The 24,541-nt window shown below is 33.6% G+C and overlaps 1 protein-coding gene across 4 annotated transcripts in view; it reads left to right on the top strand.

Moving 5' to 3' along the window:
* Nucleotides 1–24,541, top strand: part of LOC134842364 (keratin, type I cytoskeletal 9-like) — a 70,664-nt gene that overhangs the window by 27,406 nt on the left and 18,717 nt on the right. The window contains exons 4-8 of one of the 4 annotated variants that reach the window (XR_010162495.1): nt 2,756–2,969; nt 4,477–4,975; nt 5,910–5,965; nt 6,093–6,192; nt 6,294–6,624. Coding sequence is in view for 2 of the 4 variants with exons in the window: in XM_063858662.1 (XP_063714732.1) it covers nt 2,756–2,969; nt 4,477–4,975; nt 6,093–6,105 (726 nt within the window). In the remaining 2 variants the exon portion in view is untranslated. Of the gene's footprint in view, nt 1–2,755; nt 2,970–4,476; nt 4,976–5,909; nt 6,193–6,293; nt 6,627–24,541 lie in introns of those variants that run through there. The other 3 variants (XR_010162494.1, XM_063858662.1, XM_063858661.1) reach the window with 3 other exon arrangements.

Raw genomic sequence — 24,541 nt, 5'->3', positions numbered from 1 at the left:
GTGCCTTGTTAAGTGTCAATTAAACTAATGAAGACTGTTATTCTTCTGAAGAATCGATGAACATAGTTCAGGCTTTTATATAGGTCGCGAGAGTTCGTTTTAGGAAAAGTCTTTAAATTTTGTTAATACTCAAATGTATTTTTTTGCGGTTTGGCTTGATTTTTTTTGAATTTCAGCTCGTTTCTTTTGTTAAAAGGAAGGAAAACGCAACTAAAGATCAGCGAAAGCGTGAAGGTCGCGAAAAACGTGATCTACTTTAAATTTCGAAAAAGCAATTTAATTATCAGATTTCCCAGCGAAATAAAAACTTTACCTGTTAATCCACTCTGGCAACCTTGACTGGTTCTAGAATTTCAAAGAGTTTTAAAGCCATCTGTCTTTTCTTCGAAATTTGAAAGCTTTTCTTCTTTTCTTCGAAGATTTTAGAAAAAATTAAGTCAATATATTTTCACATTTATTTGCGTTCGTTGTTTTTTTTTTCAGGAAGAAGGTCTTAAAAATTATTCGTGCTCACTCGAACTTCGACTTGTAATCTTAAAAGTGAGTTTTAAAATTTCAGATTGATAGATAAATTGTTTTGCTTTTTTGCCTAATTACACCAATTTAGGAAAGAATGTTCATTGTTAAGTAGAACTCCTTGTCCATTTTTACAACAAAACTAGCTATTGAGTAGTTATTGAGCTTCGAAAGTTAATACCTTGAAAGGGATAAACGGTTGAAGATTTGATCTTTCTGAAAGATACGATGAAAAAAGAAGAACACTAAAATTCAAAAAAGAAGAACACGATTTATTCAAAAAAATAAATCAATTTGTTTTCACATTTACTTGCGTTCGTTGCTTGTCCTTTGTTCAGGGAAAAGGTCATAAAAATTGTTCATGCTCACTCGAACATCGACTTGTAATTTCAAAAGAGAATTTTAAAATTTCAGATTGATTGATAAACGGTTTTGCTTTTTTGCCTATTTACACCAATTTAGCAAAAAATTTTCATTGTTAAGTGGAACTCTTTGTCCATTTTAACGACAAAAATAGCTATTAAGTAGTTTTTGTGCTTCGAAAGTTAATATCTTGAAAGGGATAAACGGTTGAAGATTTGATCTTTCTGATGGATACGATGATAAAAGAAGAACACGAAAGTTCAAAAAAGAAGATTACGATTTATTCAAAAAAATAAGTCAGTACGTTTTCACATTTATCTGCGTTCTTTTTGTTGAGTAAAAAGCTCTTAAAAGTTGTTCATGCTCACTCCAACATCAACTTGTAATTTCAAAAGTGAATTTTGAAATTTCAGATTGATAGAAAAACGGTTTTGCTTTTTTGCCTATTTACACCAATTTGGCAAAGAATTTTCTTTGTTTAGTGGACTTCTTTGTCCATTTTTACAACAAAAATAGCTATTAAGTAGTTATTGTGCTTTGAAAGTTAATATCTTGAAAAGGGATAAACGGTTGAAGATTTGATCTTTTTGAAAGGTACGATGAAAAAAGAATACGAAAATTTAAAAAAAATTCTCAGAATTACGTGTAATTAATTTCAAATTTAGGCTGCTGACATTCTCAATTTCTTGAAAATTCAAAATACTGCTATCGTATAGGTAGTATTTAGATTGAGTCCATTTTAAGCAGTAATTATGAGTTTACTGAAAAGAGTTGATTTTTTTGGATGAAAAAAATAAGTACAGTAAAATACAGTAAAACAGGGTTTGTTTTGACGTATGGTCTTGTAGTTTGACCAAATGTGATGTTATAAATTCATAAACTTACTGTAGTCTCGTAAAAAGAATATCATCGTTTGTGGTACTGAAGGTTGAGTTCATTTTGAAGGAAAAAACTTCTGGAATGGTAGAAAATCAGAAAGAAAAGAGTCCAGTTAGTCTATTTCGGCAATGATACCATAATCATAGCATTCATCTGCGGTTACAACGCATTTCTGCGGAAATGAGTTGATTGTTTGAATTGTTGATTAAGTTTAGAAAAGCTAGGACTCATCATTGACTCCGTGTACATATCATGTTGACAGCCCAACAAAATTTCAATGCCATTGGAATTCGGGGTCAAATGTTGAACTACAAGCATAGTGTCTTATTGGACTCTCATGTTTGAAAACAAGTGTGTTTGCTGCTCCAGTTATTTTTCAGGATCAAAGCAATTTCCTCGTCCTTTTTCTTCACCATAATTTAACCGAGCTAATGAGAATTCAACTAGAAATGAGATAAATTTACGTGCATGACCTCTTTTTATGGTTTAGACGTAATTATCATTTTGAGTTAATCTGATTTTTTTCTTCGAACGTTGAACCGTTTTATCGAAACCTAGAAGTCAATACTTTTGAATTTTGAGAGTTTTTCGGAGAAATTTTTAGCATCGCTTTGAGCACTGAAATTGAGTTTAACGCATTAATTTCAAGGATACTCCACCAAAGTTTATAGTCGGCATTAAGATAAAAGTATTGAAAAGATTGCTTATTAAATTGCTTTTGAGAAAAAAATGCTTCATATAAACGAGAGAGGCGCCTAAAAATGTGCTGCAAACTTTAGGGTAGTTCTCGTAAATAGATTGGATCTCTCAAACTGGGGCATATGCATAACCATTGAATTATTTCATTACATGGGTGGCAATTCGTTACTAGGTACCAAATGGGGGAATAGTTAAAGAGATCCAATAAACTTTTAGTCTAAAAATGTGCTCTCTAATGGATGATATTTTTTGCGAACAAATTATTATTATTATGAAAAACGCTTGTTCGTCTGTTTAGGCTGTGACTCTGGGGTGTGCACACTCGTTCTGTGAGTTCTGCATCGACAGCTGGAAGCGGAAGCCATACAGCCATAGTCAGTGTCCCATCTGCAGAGCCACAGTGACAAGGGAGGTTAGGAGTCTGGTGTTGGACCAGTACATAGAGAGAGTGGTCGCCACTCTGGACCCCGATCTGGCTCAGGTCAGGGCCGAACTTGTCCAGCAGAGAAAAGGTCAGTCAGCTCGGAAACTTGAAAAGAGCAGGGATTTATATTCAGGCAGCTTCATTTTGTTTAGTTTTTCAAAATTTTCTTTTGGCAGATATTGGGTCTTAGCAGTGGCATGTGCAGGAGGTTTTTAGGGGGGGGGGTAATTTCAAATTATTTGTCTATCTTTTCTCTATTTCGAGCAAATATATTTTCCAAGAAACGTTTTTCACAGAAACCTTTTGAAAAAAAAACAGGCTAAAAGGGACATCTGTTCGCATTTTTTGGAAGCTTTTGGCCGAAAAATCTTTTTGGTTGTTATATATAATGATCTCCAATTTTCTGCTATAGTTCTAAGTTCGGCCTGAAATCTACCTGTTATCTGAAACAAAATTTTCACGTCAGAAGCAAAATGGAGAAAGCACGGACAGTTTTTAGCAGCAAATTTTGCGTATCCAGAAAAAAAATATGCAAATGCCTCCTAAATCTTTAATTGAGATCAGATTTAACCGACTCAAAAATAAAAAAGGAAATAAAACTAAAAATTTAAAAAGTTTTCTAGCTTTCAAAGAAAGTTAAGATTACAAGCACTATCTTCAAAAACTCCTAAGGTTCTTAAGCTGTTTAAATTCGGTCTGGCAGCTGCAGCGATTACACATGCAGAATTAGCGTATTTTACGAGGCCGCTTAGTGCCAACCAAATTAGAAAAAAATTTCCTTAATGTTAAAATGAGCTCAGATTTACCCGATAAAAAGCTGGCTCTGGTAGCTGCAGCGATTGCACAAGCAGAGCTAGCGCAGCTAATGTGGTTTTGCGAGGTCGCATGTTTCCAACCAAAGTGGCCCAATTGCGAAGTTTACTGATTCAACATGATCTACGACAGCTAATTAATGCCTTCTTTTCACACTCGGGTGAAAGATTTAGTAGATTGGCCGCTGTGGTGTATTAATAATGTTTTTGCAACTGAAATTGGAGGATGCTGGTTCGAATCCAGTAGACTCTGTAGCTTGCTTCTTGAAGGCCTGATTTTTGTACAGTTAAATCTTAATTTTTTCTGTGAAACTTGAAGTTTTAATTTTTTCACAGCTTTGGAAACTTTACATTCTGAGAGAAGAACAACCAATAGATAGTTTTGGTGGAAACATGGTGTTCTAATATATCCGAACACGGTTCTGAAAGTAATTCAAAAAGAATGTGAATGTCAACAGAAAAATAGTTTCCATGTTGTTTTAGACATAAAGTTGGTTGACTTGTTCATGAATATGCCGAATTCCGAGCCATTAAGAATATACTTTTATTATTATTCCGACCATTGAAAATGGGTTGGAACTTTGTATTCAGGTGTGTTTAAGAAAAGAATTTTGAATTTTTTTTGGCTTTATCAAGATTTTTTTGTTTTCTATTCATTTTTCTACAGAAGTTGTTTTCAAATTTGCCTATTTTGATATGACTGTCCAATATGCCTAAGTTATAGAAAAAAAAACGTCTTAACATTGTGAAACCAAATTGAAAAGTAAATACTTTGCTGTTTAGAGCTTGAAGAAATGCAGGCATTGAAGGATAAATCTGAACGTGAATCCAATGTAGCTAGCAGCGGCTCAAATCTGCTGAATGTTAGTCACGTGAACATTGGAAGCAGCGGAAACTCTAACTCCGGTGGTTCCTCTAATGCTGGCAACTTCTCCAGCGGGAATGGCAGCAACGTCCATAGTCGTATCAACATTTCCGGATCGGGATCCAGCTCCGGACCCGTATTCTCGGGAAGTTCGAGGTCCAGTAATCATAGATATGGCCGAGACTCTACTGGAAGTAACGGGCGGAATTCTGGAGGAGGAGGAGGATCAGGAAGTCAGCGTGGCTCGAACAGGTACGGTAGTCATGGAAACGCCGGTCACCATAGTGGAAATAGTGGCGGTAGTCGTGGGTATATGAGCAACGGCGGAGGACACCGATCGTCCCTTGGCGGCGGCGGCGCCAGTGCCTCAGGAGGCGGAAGTCACCACGGGCAGGCAGGATACCGTGGACCCTTCAGGTAAGTGCCAGCGTGAATATTATGATTCAGAATAATTTGGTCCTTTTGATTTGATGTAAGTCTGGCTAGCGAGGAGTTGGAGGAGTGTTGCAATGTTTCATGTTCGCATTATGTAAATCGAGTTGTGCAGATTTGGTTTTTAGCCGACTTTAAGTGTTACTGAACGTAGCGAAGGTACTCAATTAGGTCGATTAGTTATTCTGCAGAATAAATTTTACCTCCATTTTTCTTTTTAGCGTCTTGTTTGAAATTATTCCAAAATGAACTGAGTTGTTTCAAAATCTGTCTATTAGATTTTTTTCGGAATATACGATTATATAAATTTTGGAAATTCGATTTTTTTTCCACATATAATCAGTTGTTTTTTTTAGGCTTCTTATTTTTAGGCTTGTTTTTTGTCTCCCACATTGCAAATTTCCCATTTTCATGTTAACCAAGGCATGCTTATTTCTAAATGCGTCATTTTACGACGGACGTAAAGTTATGAAGAAATGTGTGCGAGGGGAGGGGGTTGGAGTACGGGAAAACGGTTGGAGTTAGAGTTGGAAAAGAAAGAACTAGAAAAGAGGTGGAAAACAGTTTTTTTTATATAATTTGCGCTAGTTCAGTAACACTTTTGTTGTCCTCCGTTAAATTTTGTTGGCTAACTACAACTGTCTGTTGGCTTGATAATCGAAGTGGTCTGAGTTATATCATGTTTTGGAAATTTTATGGAGAGACGAGAGAGAGTGAGAGAGAGAGAGAGAGAGAGATAATTGCCTTGAAAGCAGAAATAAGAGAATTTTTTTCGCAAGTTATATCTGAGACCGCTGAGGCAAAAACTGAGTTCAAGAATCATGAAACATTGCTCGATTTAGCCGACAGGTGACATTTTGGACCATCTTTTGCGTCAAAAAGACTTTTGATCAAGTTTTGGGTTTTTTCTTTTTGACAGGCGAGTTTTATCTGGGCGTGGGGTCGCAACTTTTAGCCGGGCGCAAAAAGGTAAAGGTAATGAAAAGACAGGTTTAGTATAATTTGATACAGATCTCTAAGCGATCTGTTTACGTTTCGAATAAAATCTTGGGGTGTTTTGTGACCCAATCACTTGATTCAAGTGATGTTTTTGTTTCTTCAGGGATTTTAATTAAGGTACCTTAACTCATAAGTTACCTTGAACCATCAAAATGAGGCTGACTTTTGAGATCTGGGGCGACAGCAGCACGACAAAACTTCAGGTGTGGTATACATGATTTTCACGAATGGTTTGAAAACATTTTGAACGATAATTTTTGTGCAAAAATGGAGTTTTGCGTATTTTTGTCATTTCATTTTTCAGTTTTGAGGGGTTGCGCAGATAGGTTTATAAAACCATAATCAGCCTAGCCGTTTGCGCATTTCGAGACTTGACGGCGCTAGCTACGAATCGAATTGGAAACTACGAACACAGATAGAGATGATGTCATTACCAGAAGAAACTTGATTGGATGCCGAGAAACTTTTTGAAACGTTGACATTAGAAACGACGCTTGCCGTTTTGTTCGTGTTGTGATTACCGAGAAATAATTTTTTGCATTGTCACATGATATTCGAATCAAAAAATCATTATTCAAGGTTTTATTCAAGAAGTTATTTTTATTTTTGAGCTATCCAAGATAATAGCGTTATCTGAGATCCAGAATTTCTTGGTTCTATCTAATCATGCTAGTTCACTTTGGACAATTAATTAAAAGTGTAGAAACAAGATCTCTTTGCCGACACGAGAACAGTTGTAGAAAGTAAAATTGAATAAGTTATTGATTTGCTTGATTTTTGTGTTCATTTTTTTGTTCATCAACGAAATGAATTTTATTTACTTGAGTGGCGTGGTTTTTTCATCACCTCAAGAATAGTATTTCAAATATCTCTTCCGAACTAAATTTTAAGTGTTAGTGAACGAAGTGTTAGTGGAATAACCTTAAAAATGAAGCTTGTCAAATAGCTGGCCTTCAATTTTAGTTTGGAAAGACAGTTCGATATAAAATTGTTCGGAGAGTTTTGAAGTTGGATAGACATGCACGCATATCTTGTCCTATGCATCGCTTCGTTTCGAGGCCAAACTGTGCACTGGATAGGCACACAATTTTCTGTCTGTATGTTCCTGGATTCCAGAGACAAAACTTTAAACATGATACAAAAAGTGAGTGGATCCAACCTACAAAAGTTTCGTGGATTCCGCGTACAAATAGCTGTAACGTAAATTTTGTCGGCACAATTGTTTTGTTGCGGATTCCGCAACAAGCAAATATAGCTATTTGTTCTAGATTCCGCAACTGTAAGTGAATATCGCAAAATGTAATTGGAATCCGCAAAATGTAAGTGGAATCCGCAAAATGTACGTAGAATCCGCAAATATAATGGCATCCGCAAACAAAATGCGGATTCCATTTACAACTTGCGAATTTCACTTACAATTTGCGGAGTCCACTTACAGTTTGCGGATTCCGCAACAGCTCAATGTAACTATACACATGACTTATTATTTGTTTGTGGATTCCACAAACTGCTCTGGATTCCGCAAAGACAGTTGCGGATTCCGTAAATTTGCCTGTTTTTGGAGCAATTTTGAGCGGTACAATGTTTTAAGTATTTGTTTGTGGAATCCAAAACAGCAAAGAAGATCAATGAAAAGTAGAAATGCTGCGGATTCCGCGACAAATCTCATTTTGGCCTGTTGCGGAATCCGTTTACAATGCACAGAATGCACAGTTTGGCCTCGTAATGGTTTATAATGACCGCGTTCGCAAATCACAAGTGGGCTGGATAATAATACAATAAGTTTTTGCCATGACTAAAGGTTTTTGGGGAAATAAGTGTATTTACGCTTTAAAATCTTTAAATCGCAGCAGCTTGATACGGGCTGAAAACTTGCCTTGTTCAAAAAATTTAACAAATGTATTTCTAGTAAACTTATTGCATAAACGAAATAGGGTTTATTTGAATGCCAAGGAATAATGTGAGGAAATTTTTTTAGTTCATAAGGTTTTTGTTATGTTTTTTTGATCTTCAGGAAAACGTGAAAAGTTTTTCATGCTCAAGTTAGACTTTTTCACTTGTTTGATTTCTTAAACAAAATTGCTTATGCGAAAAAAATGCTGAGTTAGGTTTTAGAATTTCGTTTTGTTTTTTAAACTTGTCATCAGAACAAAAAAAAAATGTTTTTTTTTCCGTGCCAGTTTTTGGGTCTTATGCTGTAAACAGAAACATACGAACTATTTCAACTTGCAAAAAGGATAGCCGGTTACTGTGCAAGTAGCACAGAATGTTCCGACCATAGTAAAAACATTTCAAAGTTTTTTTTTCAAATTAGTGTTGTTATTTTCTGCGTGGTGTGATAAAAGGATCTGAACAAATATTTGGAACTTAAGATTATTCGACAGTCATATTAAATTTGGCAAAAATTGTAGAAAATTTACTACAAAACGATAAATTTTTAAAACATACAAACATTTTTTGAAAAAATTTTAGCAGAAATTTTTTGAATTTTTGAAATTTTTAATTTGAAAAGGGCGCTAAAACATCCAAAAACAACCTTACTTGACTAAAACTAAGTTTTCATGGCTTAAATTGGAGCAAGAATAGGCTATTTTATGCCTGCTAGCGATCATTATTTGCTCTATTTAGACTAAAAATCGAGCAAATAAAGTAATTGAAAAACTTACTACAAAACAATAAATTTCTAAAAAATACAAACATTTTTTGAAAAAATTTTAGCAGAAATTTTTTGAAATTTTTAATTTGAAAAGGGCGCTAAAAAAATCCATCCAAAAACAACTTTACTTGACTAAAACTAAGTTTTCATGGCTTAAATTGGAGTTTTTTGAGAATAATCTACAAAATCGTTGCTAAAAATACTTTTTGTCAGGTTGGATTTCAATCTCAAATGGACATGTTATTATACCAATTTTAAAAGAAATTTTTTCGAATTTAGGCCTGAACTATATGTGAATTTTGGCCTATTCAGACCAAAAATTTTTTAATTGCAAACGGATTCAGTGATCGAGTGAAAAACTTACTACAAAACAATAAATTTCTAAAAAAAAATACAAACATTTTTTGAAAAAATTTTAGCGGAATTTTTTTGAATTTTCCAAAATCCGTTTTTTCTCGATACTGGGACAACTTCTGAAAATTTCGGGAAATCTGTTAATGTCGTTGGAATCACGACTGAAAGGGCTCTAATATGATCATTCACGCGACCCTTTCCTATTATTACTTGTGGTACTTGATTTTTCGTGGAAAAGAAAAAGAAAAAACTGAAACCACCCGAATTGAAATTGATATTAAAGTTCTACCTTTTGTTTTTTTTCTACAGTAGAATTCATTTTAATTACCAACTGCAAAAATTGGCTAATTTTATTATATTAGATTCAATTATATGTTTCTCAGTTCAAGTATAATGAAAAATTTTTGTGTGTTTTGTTCATAAGCAAGCTAGTTTCATTATGAAAAAGTTTTTCATAAAAATCCGTAATTCAACGAGCTTTAACGTAATTTCATATTTTCCTTTGACTCTAATTTGAAAGATAAAAAACATCATCTGATGTTTTTGTGTTATTTTACAGTTTTCAATTCTGTGCTCTCAATGACAAAGCAGAATTTGTCAAATCTTAGACCATCCGAAAAAAAATTTCAAGCAGAGAGTTTTTCTGTCTGACAGACGTTTGATTTTGCATGACATCTCTTAACGCGGTATACTCTTTGTCAATTGCAGAATTTAGTTCATATAATTTTGCGGAAAAAGAATCCAGTAACATTAATTTCAGGCAGATAAAAAAACTTTTAGAAAATGATACTCGCACACTTAACATATTTTTGTAATTTCAAGAGTTACAACAGATATTTTCATTATATACCGAATATGAATTCCAAATACTGTCCAGTAACTGTGGCGAGGAAGAGGTATTTTAATTCTTGTTCCAACTTTCGAAAAAAGTTTTTTTTTTTATTCATACCAATTTTCAAAAGAATAATTGAGGAAGATTTCCAAAAGAACGAAAGTCGTAGGATCGAGCTCTCTATCTTTAGTTTCTTAGCATGCGCGCATCACTGGAATAATTTGATGGCACGAGCTCGTTTAATATTTTGATGCTGAAAATGTAACGCTAATGATTTGAGCACGATGAATTCTCCTGAAATCCTACAAAATTGTTCGAATTTGAATTGAGACAAGATAATTGATAATTCAAATACGGCTCATTTTTCAACACTTAATGTTTAATTACTTAGCTCGAATTTACAGGTGGTCAATATTTTCACAAATATCTTTTAACAAATTTTTGAGCGGAGGTTAAGTTTTTGATGTACAATTCATTTCTCGAGTTATTGTTAGTTTTAAGGCTTTTAGTTTTAACTTTGAAGAAAGACCTAAATGTATGAATATTGCAGGTTTCTTAAAATATTAGGATGCACATTGTTTCGGTAATCTAACATTTAAATGATTCTTTAAAAGTTTATCAGAGTTTTTTTCATTACAGTCGTTAACTCACATAAACAAAAAGCCTGTCAATAAGTTACTGTTTAAGATCAACCAGTTGAACTGCTATAAGAACCGTTTGTAGTTGCTTTGAGTTTTTTTGTTCATAAGGCTAGGGAAAACGATATAAAAGAGTTCAGAAAAACTAATTCCAAGTCCAATATTTTGAATATTGTGGTCCTTTAATAATTATTAGGTTCTATATTGTTTAATACTTAATCAGTACTTAAAGAAAAAAATTTTGAAGACAAAAGTCACATTTTCTGAACTGCAAGTGATAAATTCAGCTTCTATGATCAGTCATAATTTCGAGGACAATCGATTAAAAAACATTTGTTCATGGTTTCAATTTTTCGAGATCACCCTTGCACTGCGGATTCTCAGAAATCTCTTTTTTTTTCGATTAGTACAATATGTTGAGCTCAGTACACCCAAATTTAAACTGAAGGCAAAACAATTTTATTTTTATTTTTAACCGGCATAGACCTCTTTTTTATTATATATTTGTACTAGCCGTCGCAAACGTGCCATCGCCAGTCGATGAAACAAAAAACTTCAAACCGCTTTCTTCGAGCCATAATTTTTTCGATAGAACCTTGAATTAAATAACCTTATAAGCTTTGATTGAATCCTGGTTCAAAGAATAATTTGATGGTATATCATTCGAGCGCATCTGATGTTTATTTGTGGTTTTCTGCGTTGGTAAAAATTCATGAGTTGGAAAATGACAATGGGTTAGTGAAATTCGAATTAATCGATTTTATTTTTAGTTGTTTGAATTGGTAGCTCCATCTTTGCCAACTATCAATTTGTTGCAATTAACTTGTGATTAGAATTTTGATTAGTTTTGATCAAAGTTGGTGCTCAGGGATGTCTGCTTTTCGAGATTAATCTACAAAATTGTTGCTAAAAATACTTTTTGTCAGGTTGGATTTCAATCTCAAATGGACATGTTGTTATACCAATTTTAAAAGAAGTATTTTTGAATTTAGGCCTGAACTATTTGTGAATTTTGGCCTATTCAGACCAAAATCTTTTTTTATTGTAAACGGATTCGGTGATCGAGTGAAAATTTTCGAAGCAATGTTTTTATACACCAATGAAGACATCGCATCCCTGAGTTAAAATGCTGAAAGATTCGTTTTACCTGCAATTTTTTTTGGTAAAATTGAGAGGCTTCGAAAAGTTCTTGAATGGTGTTTTCTGGACTAATTTATGCGCGCTTTTAAAAAATTGTCCATGATTATGAAAGCGCAACTCATTTAAGCGTGGCTAATTCGCACGCACTGAAAATCATTTCATTTTAATTTAAAGCAAGTTGTATGTATGGTTTAATGAATGCCCTATGCGGGTCAAGTTAAAAGCAATTGATATTTTGATGCTGATAGTGTAACGCGAATGATTTATGCGTGTTGAATTATGCTGCACTACAAAATTGTTCTAAATCGTGTTGAGGCAAGTTAATTGGTGATGTATATTTCAATTACGGATCATTTGTTAATACTTATTGTTTAAGTAGTTAACCTTAATTTGATAATACGTTATTTTTTCAGTTAGCAAAAACTTTCTGAGACCAGTTGAAGAGGGCAGTAGGTGCGTTTAGGGTTTTGACCTGATATACGAGCATTCTTGTAGTTTGAATCTTTGTTGCGGGTCGATGTTTATTTAAGGCTCCTTTTCTGTGTGAGCGAAACACCATGGGTTAGGGAAAAGAAAATACAATGCGTATCTGTAATTTAAAGTTTTTGATTTCAATGTAAATTGATTGATTTGTTATCTCCAACTTTTCCAACTATCAATTGGTTTCAAATAATTGGTAATCGTTCATTTATGTGGAAAGTCTAGTTGTGATCAAATTTGGCTGTTTTTCGCGATTGAACCACAAAATTTTTAACTTAGATGTTTTTTCCTGCCAATTTGGGTTTTGATCTTAAATGAACAAGTTTCTATAGTTCCGACTTCGCGAAGAAAGTGACGGAACATTTGTGCTCCGTATGCTTTTTTCTCTAGACGAATTTCGACGTCTCAACTAGCAAAATCATTTAAAAGCTATTTTTGTCTTGAGCTCAAATTCAAAAAGATATTTTGTCTGTGATCATAGTTGGTAAATTCGTAAATTTATGGCGGTAAAAGGATTGCCAATTTTGGAAAATTAACGCGAGATATGTTTCGTCTTATTAACGCGTAAGCGGAGTTTTAATCCGCTTTAAAAATCGTTCTAAATTGAATTGAGGCATGCTATGTTGTCTAATTAACACATCGCTGTTTGCAAATTGTATCACTTCGTACTTGAAATAGCGTGTGGGGAGTGTTATTCAAACAATTTTGAACTTGTTTTTGAAATTTTCATCAAATTTTTTGAAGCGAACTTTGCTCCATACATCTTAAAACGCAGTCAGAAATTTCAAGGCGTCGCCCTGATACGATACAAGCAGTCTTGTGTCGATTTTGAATGAGGGACTTAAGAGGAGTATAAAGAGGGTAAAGGATATGGGGGTTTTTTGTTTCTCCAGACAAATTTTGACATTTTAACTAGCCTTTTTTGACAGAACTTTTTGTAAGATATGTTGAAAGTATTGCTGTCCTCTGCTCAAATTAAAAAAGTCAATTCACCATGACTAGTTTACGGAAAGTTATGGCTTCAAAGTTCAAAATTGATTCGAGGCATGCTATATCACTTTGTATTTAACAAAGCGTGCGGAGGATGTTTCATTGTTTTTGATAAATATATCAATGTTCTAGAGCAAACACCACTTCACCGAGCTTAAAAGTCAGTCATAACATCAGGGCTTCGCCTTGATGCTATCAGTCTTGTCTAATTTAGGGCAATTCAGACCAAAGCCTTTTTAATTGAGATTAGGTTCGGTTATGAAAATAATAGTTTTGAAAACAACATTTTTCTACACCAAATAAAAGATCGACTCCAAGGTTTTAATTGCTAAAATTTAGATTTTGCCTACTATTTGTTTTGAAAAAGTTAGGAGGGTTTGAAAAGCGCTTGTATGGCGTTTTTCTCGATTAATTTATGCGTATTTTTGTGTATTTTGCGTATTTTTGTCATTTCATTTTTCAGTTTTGAGGGGTTGCGCAGATAGGTTTATAAAACCATAATCAGCCTAGCCGTTTGCGCATTTCGAGACTTGACGGCGCTAGCTACGAATCGAATTGGAAACTACGAACACAGATAGAGATGATGTCATTACCAGAAGAAACTTGATTGGATGCCGAGAAACTTTTTGAAACGTTGACATTAGAAACGACGCTTGCCGTTTTGTTCGTGTTGTGATTACCGAGAAATAATTTTTTGCATTGTCACATGATATTCGAATCAAAAAATCATTATTCAAGGTTTTATTCAAGAAGTTATTTTTATTTTTGAGCTATCCAAGATAATAGCGTTATCTGAGATCCAGAATTTCTTGGTTCTATCTAATCATGCTAGTTCACTTTGGACAATTAATTAAAAGTGTAGAAACAAGATCTCTTTGCCGACACGAGAACAGTTGTAGAAAGTAAAATTGAATAAGTTATTGATTTGCTTGATTTTTGTGTTCATTTTTTTGTTCATCAACGAAATGAATTTTATTTACTTGAGTGGCGTGGTTTTTTCATCACCTCAAGAATAGTATTTCAAATATCTCTTCCGAACTAAATTTTAAGTGTTAGTGAACGAAGTGTTAGTGGAATAACCTTAAAAATGAAGCTTGTCAAATAGCTGGCCTTCAATTTTAGTTTGGAAAGACAGTTCGATATAAAATTGTTCGGAGAGTTTTGAAGTTGGATAGACATGCACGCATATCTTGTCCTATGCATCGCTTCGTTTCGAGGCCAAACTGTGCACTGGATAGGCACACAATTTTCTGTCTGTATGTTCCTGGATTCCAGAGACAAAACTTTAAACATGATACAAAAAGTGAGTGGATCCAACCTACAAAAGTTTCGTGGATTCCGCGTACAAATAGCTGTAACGTAAATTTTGTCGGCACAATTGTTTTGTTGCGGATTCCGCAACAAGCAAATATAGCTATTTGTTCTAGATTCCGCAACTGTAAGTGAATATCGCAAAATGTAATTGGAATCCGCAAAATGTAAGTGGAATCCGCAAAATGTACGTAGAATCCGCAAATATAATGGCATCCGCAAACAAAATGCGGATTCCATTTACAACTTGCGAATTTCACTTACAATTTGCGGAGTCCACTTACAGTTTGCGGATTCCGCAACAGCTCAATGTAACTATACACATGACTTATTATTTGTTTGTGGATTCCACAAACTGCTCTGGATTCCGCAAAGACAGTTGCGGATTCCGTAAATTTGCCTGTTTTTGGAGCAATTTTGAGCGGTACAATGTTTTAAGTATTTGTTTGTGGAATCCAAAACAGCAAAGAAGATCAATGAAAAGTAGAAATGCTGCGGATTCCGCGACAAATCTCATTTTGGCCTGTTGCGGAATCCGTTTACAATGCACAGAATGCACAGTTTGGCCTCGTAATGGTTTATAATGACCGCGTTCGCAAATCACAAGTGGGCTGGATAATAATACAATAAGTTTTTGCCATGACTAAAGGTTTTTGGGGAAATAAGTGTATTTACGCTTTAAAATCTTTAAATCGCAGCAGCTTGATACGGGCTGAAAACTTGCCTTGTTCAAAAGATTTAACAAATGTATTTCTAGTAAACTTATTGCATAAACGAAATAGGGTTTATTTGAATGCCAAGGAATAATGTGAGGAAATTTTTTTAGTTCATAAGGTTTTTGTTATGTTTTTTTGATCTTCAGGAAAACGTGAAAAGTTTTTCATGCTCAAGTTAGACTTTTTCACTTGTTTGATTTCTTAAACAAAATTGCTTATGCGAAAAACATGCTGAGTTAGGTTTTAGAATTTCGTTTTGTTTTTTAAACTTGTCATCAGAACAAAAAAAAAATGTTTTTTTTCCGTGCCAGTTTTTGGGTCTTATGCTGTAAACAGAAACATACGAACTATTTCAACTTGCAAAAAGGATAGCCGGTTACTGTGCAAGTAGCACAGAATGTTCCGACCATAGTAAAAACATTTCAAAGTTTTTTTTTCAAATTAGTGTTGTTATTTTCTGCGTGGTGTGATAAAAGGATCTGAACAAATATTTGGAACTTAAGATTATTCGACAGTCATATTAAATTTGGCAAAAATTGTAGAAAATTTACTACAAAACGATAAATTTTTAAAACATACAAACATTTTTTGAAAAAATTTTAGCAGAAATTTTTTGAATTTTTGAAATTTTTAATTTGAAAAGGGCGCTAAAACATCCAAAAACAACCTTACTTGACTAAAACTAAGTTTTCATGGCTTAAATTGGAGCAAGAATAGGCTATTTTATGCCTGCTAGCGCTCATTATTTGCTCGATTTAGACTAAAAATCGAGCAAATAAAGTAATTGAAAAACTTACTACAAAACAATAAATTTCTAAAAAATACAAACATTTTTTGAAAAAATTTTAGCAGAAATTTTTTGAAATTTTTAATTTGAAAAGGGCGCTAAAAAAATCCATCCAAAAACAACTTTACTTGACTAAAACTAAGTTTTCATGGCTTAAATTGGAGCTTTTTGAGAATAATCTACAAAATCGTTGCTAAAAATACTTTTTGTCAGGTTGGATTTCAATCTCAAATGGACATGTTATTATACCAATTTTAAAAGAAATTTTTTCGAATTTAGGCCTGAACTATATGTGAATTTTGGCCTATTCAGACCAAAAATTTTTTAATTGCAAACGGATTCAGTGATCGAGTGAAAAACTTACTACAAAACAATAAATTTCTAAAAAAAAATACAAACATTTTTTGAAAAAATTTTAGCGGAATTTTTTTGAATTTTCCAAAATCCGTTTTTTCTCGATACTGGGACAACTTCTGAAAATTTCGGGAAATCTGTTAATGTCGTTGGAATCACGACTGAAAGGGCTCTAATATGATCATTCACGCGACCCTTTCCTATTATTACTTGTGGTACTTGATTTTTCGTGGAAAAGAAAAAGAAAAAACTGAAACCACCCGAATTGAAATTGATATTAAAGTTCTACCTTTTGTTTTTTTTCTACAGTAGAATTCATTTTAATTACCAACTGCAAAAATTGGCTAATTTTATTATATTAGATTCAATTATATGTTTCTCAGTTCAAGTATAATGAAAAATTTTTGTGTGTTTTGTTCATAAGCAAGCTAGTTTCATTATGAAAAAGTTTTTCATAAAAATCCGTAATTCAACGAGCTTTAACGTAATTTCATATTTTCCTTTGACTCTAATTTGAAAGATAAAAAACATCATCTGATGTTTTTGTGTTATTTTACAGTTTTCAATTCTGTGCTCTCAATGACAAAGCAGAATTTGTCAAATCTTAGACCATCCGAAAAAAAATTTCAAGCAGAGAGTTTTTCTGTCTGACAGACGTTTGATTTTGCATGACATCTCTTAACGCGGTATACTCTTTGTCAATTGCAGAATTTAGTTCATATAATTTTGCGGAAAAAGAATCCAGTAACATTAATTTCAGGCAGATAAAAAAACTTTTAGAAAATGATACTCGCACACTTAACATAGTTTTGTAATTTCAAGAGTTACAACAGATATTTTCATTATATACCGAATATGAATTCCAAATACTGTCCAGTAACTGTGGCGAGGAAGAGGTATTTTAATTCTTGTTCCAACTTTCGAAAAAAGTTTTTTTTTTTATTCATACCAATTTTCAAAAGAATAATTGAGGAAGATTTCCAAAAGAACGAAAGTCGTAGGATCGAGCTCTCTATCTTTAGTTTCTTAGCATGCGCGCATCACTGGAATAATTTGATGGCACGAGCTCGTTTAATATTTTGATGCTGAAAATGTAACGCTAATGATTTGAGCACGATGAATTCTCCTGAAATCCTACAAAATTGTTCGAATTTGAATTGAGACAAGATAATTGATAATTCAAATACGGCTCATTTTTCAACACTTAATGTTTAATTACTTAGCTCGAATTTACAGGTGGTCAATATTTTCACAAATATCTTTTAACAAATTTTTGAGCGGAGGTTAAGTTTTTGATGTACAATTCATTTCTCGAGTTATTGTTAGTTTTAAGGCTTTTAGTTTTAACTTTGAAGAAAGACCTAAATGTATGAATATTGCAGGTTTCTTAAAATATTAGGATGCACACTGTTTCGGTAATCTAACATTTAAATGATTCTTTAAAAGTTTATCAGAGTTTTTTTCATTACAGTCGTTAACTCACATAAACAAAAAGCCTGTCAATAAGTTACTGTTTAAGATCAACCAGTTGAACTGCTATAAGAACCGTTTGTAGTTGCTTTGAGTTTTTTTGTTCTTAAGGCTAGGGAAAACGATATAAAAGAGTTCAGAAAAACTAATTCCAAGTCCAATATTTTGAATATTGTGGTCCTTTAATAATTATTAGGTTCTATATTGTTTAATACTTAATCAGTACTTAAAGAAAAAAATTTTGAAGACAAAAGTCACATTTTCTGAACTGCAAGTGATAAATTCAGCTTCTATGATCAGTCATAATTTCGAGGACAATCGATTAAAAAACATTTGTTCATGGTTTCAATTTTTCGAGATCACCCTTGCACTGCGGATTCTCAGAAATCTCTTTTTTTTTCGATTAGTACAATATGTTGAGCTCAGTACACCCAAATTTAAACTGAAGGCAAAACAATTTTATTTTTATTTTTAACCGGCATAGACCTCTTTTTTATTATATATTTGTACTAGCCGTCGCAAACGTGCCATCGCCAGTCGATGAAACAAAAAACTTCAAACCGCTTTCTTCGAGCCATAATTTTTTCGATAGAACCTTGAATTAAATAACCTTATAAGCTTTGATTGAATCCTGGTTCAAAGAATAATTTGATGGTATATCATTCGAGCGCATCTGATGTTTATTTGTGGTTTTCTGCGTTGGTAAAAATTCATGAGTTGGAAAATGACAATGGGTTAGTGAAATTCGAATTAATCGATTTTATTTTTAGTTGTTTGAATTGGTAGCTCCATCTTTGCCAACTATCAATTTGTTGCAATTAACTTGTGATTAGAATTTTGATTAGTTTTGATCAAAGTTGGTGCTCAGGGATGTCTGCTTTTCGAGATTAATCTACAAAATTGTTGCTAAAAAAACTTTTTGTCAGGTTGGATTTCAATCTCAAATGGACATGTTGTTATACCAATTTTAAAAGAAGTATTTTTGAATTTAGGCCTGAGCTATTTGTGAATTTTGGCCTATTCAGACCAAAATCTTTTTTTATTGTAAACGGATTCGGTGATCGAGTGAAAATTTTCGAAGCAATGTTTTTATACACCAATGAAGACATCGCATCCCTGAGTTAAAATGCTGAAAGATTCGTTTTACCTGCAATTTTTTTTGGTAAAATTGAGAGGCTTCGAAAAGTTCTTGAATGGTGTTTTCTGGACTAATTTATGCGCGCTTTTAAAAAATTGTCCATGATTATGAAAGCGCAACTCATTTAAGCGTGGCTAATTCGCACGCACTGAAAATCATTTCATTTTAATTTAAAGCAAGTTGTATGTATGGTTTAATGAATGCCCTATGCGGGTCAAGTTAAAAGCAATTGATATTTTGATGCTGATAGTGTAACGCGAATGATTTATGCGTGTTGAATTATGCTGCACTACAAAATTGTTCTAAATCGTGTTGAGGCAAGTTAATTGGTGATGTATATTTCAATTACGGATCATTTGTTAACACTTATTGTTTAAGTAGTTAACCTTAATTTGATAATACGTTATTTTTTCAGTTAGCAAAAACTTTCTGAGACCAGTTGAAGAGGGCAGTAGGTGCGTTTAGGGTTTTGACCTGATATACGAGCATTCTTGTAGTTTGAATCTTTGTTGCGGGTCGATGTTTATTTAAGGCTCCTTTTCTGTGTGAGCGAAACACCATGGGTTAGGGAAAAGAAAATACAATGCGTATCTGTAATTTAAAGTTTTTGATTTCAATGTAAATTGATTGATTTGTTATCTCCAACTTTTCCAACTATCAATTGGTTTCAAATAATTGGTAATCGTTCATTTATGTGGAAAGTCTAGTTGTGATCAAATTTGGCTGTTTTTCGCGATTGAACCACAAAATTTTTAACTTAGATGTTTTTTCCTGCCAATTTGGGTTTTGATCTTAAATGAACAAGTTTCTATAGTTCCGACTTCGCGAAGAAAGTGACGGAACATTTGTGCTCCGTATGCTTTTTTCTCTAGACGAATTTCGACGTCTCAACTAGCAAAATCATTTAAAAGCTATTTTTGTCTTGAGCTCAAATTCAAGAAGATATTTTGTCTGTGATCATAGTTGGTAAATTCGTAAATTTATGGCGGTAAAAGGATTGCCAATTTTGGAAAATTAACGCGAGATATGTTTCGTCTTATTAACGCGTAAGCGGAGTTTTAATCCGCTTTAAAAATCGTTCTAAATTGAATTGAGGCATGCTATGTTGTCTAATTAACACATCGCTGTTTGCAAATTGTATCACTTCGTACTTGAAATAGCGTGTGGGGAGTGTTATTCAAACAATTTTGAACTTGTTTTTGAAATTTTCATCAAATTTTTTGAAGCGAACTTTGCTCCATACATCTTAAAACGCAGTCAGAAATTTCAAGGCGTCGCCCTGATACGATACAAGCAGTCTTGTGTCGATTTTGAATGAGGGACTTAAGAGGAGTATAAAGAGGGTAAAGGATATGGGGGTTTTTTGTTTCTCCAGACAAATTTTGACATTTTAACTAGCCTTTTTTGACAGAACTTTTTGTAAGATATGTTGAAAGTATTGCTGTCCTCTGCTCAAATTAAAAAAGTCAATTCACCATGACTAGTTTACGGAAAGTTATGGCTTCAAAGTTCAAAATTGATTCGAGGCATGCTATATCACTTTGTATTTAACAAAGCGTGCGGAGGATGTTTCATTGTTTTTGATAAATATATCAATGTTCTAGAGCAAACACCACTTCACCGAGCTTAAAAGTCAGTCATAACATCAGGGCTTCGCCTTGATGCTATCAGTCTTGTCTAATTTAGGGCAATTCAGACCAAAGCCTTTTTAATTGAGATTAGGTTCGGTTATGAAAATAATAGTTTTGAAAACAACATTTTTCTACACCAAATAAAAGATCGACTCCAAGGTTTTAATTGCTAAAATTTAGATTTTGCCTACTATTTGTTTTGAAAAAGTTAGGAGGGTTTGAAAAGCGCTTGTATGGCGTTTTTCTCGATTAATTTATGCGCGCTTTTATTAATTGTCTATGAGTTTGAAAGCGCATAAGCGCATACTTCTTAGATCAAGGAATGAAGCCTTTCGTTTTTGTAATCTATAAAACATGTAACCCTTATGTGTACTCGAAAAAGATTAATGAAGTGGGCTAAGATTTACAATTATTAAGTTTCAATATTTAATGAGCAGAAATGAAATGATTTGGTTCTCAAACTTGATCTCTACTTAGAAACTGATCTCTGCAAATTTACCATTAATATCGTTTTTTACTTTATTGTAGCACTGAGGTTTCATCAGTCAACACTGATTAATAAACATTACCGACACCTTCAGCTGTTTAATTTTCATTTTTCGAACTGATTGATAAACGTAAAATGTACTTAACTGCTACCTCTTCGTTCAAGAAAATAATGTTTTTCTTAAGTAGATTAAAGCAACAAAGTTAGTCGTTGAACTTTCGACCGGTCAGAATGCAGAACAAAGCATGCTTGGATGACATTAAAAATTATTTTGATTCTGTCGGGGTTTTGTTATTTTTTGCACGAAGAATGTTTTCATACTCTTTCATAAAATTTTATCTGCATCAAATTCAAATTCAAATACTTCTGTTTAAATGTTTCACGCATCCGTTCAAACGTTTTGCACGTCAAATAAATATCAAAAATTGTGATGTTCAACGAGTAAAAAACAGCTAATGCTATTTTAAGAGGCAAATAGTTCATATTTGTCGTAGATGTTTTTCATATTGAAAAGCAAAGGTTCGGACGGGACTCGAACCACAGTCCTTAGGGTGCAAAGGCGACGGCGTTACCTCTAGGCCAGGTTGAATGAACTTGGAAGATGTTAAGGTTTATTTTTAAATCAAATTGAAGCAAAGTTTTTACGGGTTTAAAAGGCTTGGGCTCTTTTTCCTTTTCCTCCCAACCAGCTAATATTTATATTTAAAATTACTAGTCACTTTGTCCGATTGTCATGAAAATTGACATTCAGATTAATTAGGCCATGACAAACCTATTAGTAGTATTGTATCGTGTCCCGGATCCTAAGGGGGGGGTCCTTCCTAAGGGGGGGGGGGTCCTCACGTAAAGCAAAATCCTAGGAAAGGGGTCCTTAATTTTTTGGAGGACCCTCATCCTAGGATTTTGTAAACGAAAGAGATTTTCCACCCAAAAAGCAGAAGACCCCCTACTTAGGATCTTGCTAAGTTTAGCTTAACAACAAGGGACACGATACAAAAATCTTTCTAATTCCAAATTTTGGGGTCCTAATTATTGGTCCTGATTAATTATATGAATCATATTAATTGTTATGCTTGTTTAGGGTAAATGAACTTTCGACCTAGTTGAAATTTGTTAGTGAACGGGGAATTGACTTTTATGGTATATAATAAAAATTCGCCGGCCATTTTGGCAGCGTAGCTTAACTGTTGGCAGCAGTAAACTAATTCCTTAACTTGACCTAAATTTTATGGTGAAAAGGCAGTAAATTGAAATTACTCTCAAAAGGCGGCGGCCGTTTCTGGGCAAAATATACCAAATGATAAAATTGTCAAATTTTGAAATAAGAAAAATGAAATTAGAGGGAACTTGGTGTACTGAAGATATTGATAATGAACATTTACAATTAAGAGTGTTTTCAACCGCAGAAAAAAACTCATTTTTCAAATTATGTAATGAACGCTACGTCGTCTTCCTCGAAAGGGCAAAGGAAATTTCAAAGAAAGAATACGAGTTGATTTTCAGAGAACAATTTTATTTGAGTGAGCTTCAACAAATCTCTTGGTGCATTTCTACAAAACAAAAGTATGGCACTGTGAGCGATTTGAATATTGCTGATTATGAAAACGTTTTCGACTATTCGTTTGACTTTAACTCATTATGGGTTGATAAAGACTTGGAGAGAAAAATCCGTCTATGTTTCAACAAGCTATCAAAATACAAAAAACTTCCGGTGGTTTATTTAATTATTTACCACCGTTATCTTAATGAGTCTAAATGGTATTTGCAAGGTCACTTTTATTTCCACTGGCTTGAAATTCAGCAGGTTGGAGAGGTGTTGGAAAAAATAAATAATGAAAATGCAAAAAAGCAGAGTAACTCCTATTGATTTGAAAATAATTCACGAAATTTATACGTCTTTGAAACAAACTTATCCTGATAATTCTAACCGACGCAACTATTTTCTAGCTGCATGTTCTCTGTTTTTTGTTAGTTCTGATAACCTTAACTACGACATTTTAATTAAGTTGAGACCTTATGGTGGCTTGATTGGTATTGATAACTCTTCCTTGGACAAATATTTGAAAAATTCCAAAATTTTACGATTGCACGCTATTTTGCACGATGCGGCCGGATTTATACACGAATTTTATCAACAGGGTCCCACGTACTGTTACATGTTGCCCTGGAACTGTAACAACAGCTTATTGGGACATTTGAGTGGAATAGCGTTCTGCCTTTTCATTAAGTTGAAAAAACCAGAAGTTTATCATTTACTAGAATGCTAGGCGAGAGATCAGTTGTGCTTGACGTGGAAGGCTTTCGTTACAAGAAAAACGCCTTTGTGGTTAAAGAATTAGCAATAACAACTTCAGACTACAGCGATCGACTCATTTTCCTACCTCCAGTGAATTTCAATATACTATCAAAGCTTGAACAAAAAGCTTACAACTGGTTAACTAATTATTTACACGGTCTCCATTGGGAAAACGGTGATTATCTTTATATAAACTTGAATCAAATACTTCAGAGTTTTGTGCTGAGAAATCCTGGTGCCGTTTTTTACGCTAAAGGAAAAGAAAAGACAGAATTTTTGGCCAAGTTCTTGGACCGAAAGATTGAAAACCTAGATGATTTGGGCTGTCCTCGGGTTGAAAACTTATATTTTAAAAATTATCCAAGTTGCAATAAACATATTCCACATTACAACTCCAGGAATCATTGTGCCTTGAAGAAAACCAAGGTTTTTTATGATTGGTTGAAAAATGAACAACAGCGAGAGATCAGCGAAAGTGGAGACATACCTATCACAAAATTCAATGCTTTGTGCGTGGATGACTCCAGAGGGTGATATTAAAATTTCATTAACGAGAATAGAGCGTATTGATTGCAGTGGCCAAATTGTTCAGAGGAAGGAGCAAATAATAATTTCCGAAGAAGAGTTGTCTACGTTGAAGAGGTTTTTTCCAGTTATTGATCAATTTGTATACTTCCAGAGATTCAAGTTTATCAGAAATGTTAGCCAGCAAGCGAGGAGTATGTCTTCCCGAACTAGTCTTAGTACCCAAACGTCAGCCAGGAGTTCAGATGGATCTAAACAGCAGTGAATTGCCAGATGAGATTAAGACGATTGTGAAAGAGGATACTGTGAAGAAAATAATGTACTACAAAAAAACCGCAAATATCCCAGCAAACTTTGTTTTAGAAATGCATGACATAAATGATAGAGATTTCACACGTTATGAAATTTTTTACTGTTCTCAAAAGTAATTTAATTTTTTACAAGCTTCATTCGCAGAGAGAAAAAGTCTAACGCAGTCTGTAGAATAAATAGTTTCTCAAATGTCAGAAGCAACAACAGCAGTAGATGAACCTGACGCAACATTAGTAACAGAGTTTGTTTATAACGAGACAAACAGTGAAAAAAAATCATGGAAGTTTTGTAACAATGTAACTTTGCCAAGGTTTGAAGTAGTTTTTGTTGCGCAAATGGTAGTAATTCTAATTTTACTAACTTTCTGCATTCTCAAACTTTCTTTCACTAAATTAAGTTGCGAAGAAACGTCAGTTTGGTTCTCGATTTTATCAG

This window comes from Symsagittifera roscoffensis, chromosome 3, assembly GCF_963678635.1.
Source record: "Symsagittifera roscoffensis chromosome 3, txSymRosc1.1, whole genome shotgun sequence".
Taxonomy (NCBI): Eukaryota; Metazoa; Xenacoelomorpha; order Acoela; family Convolutidae; genus Symsagittifera; species Symsagittifera roscoffensis.
Note: the sequence above shows the minus strand (reverse complement) of the source record. Positions and strands in the feature narration are given on the sequence as shown.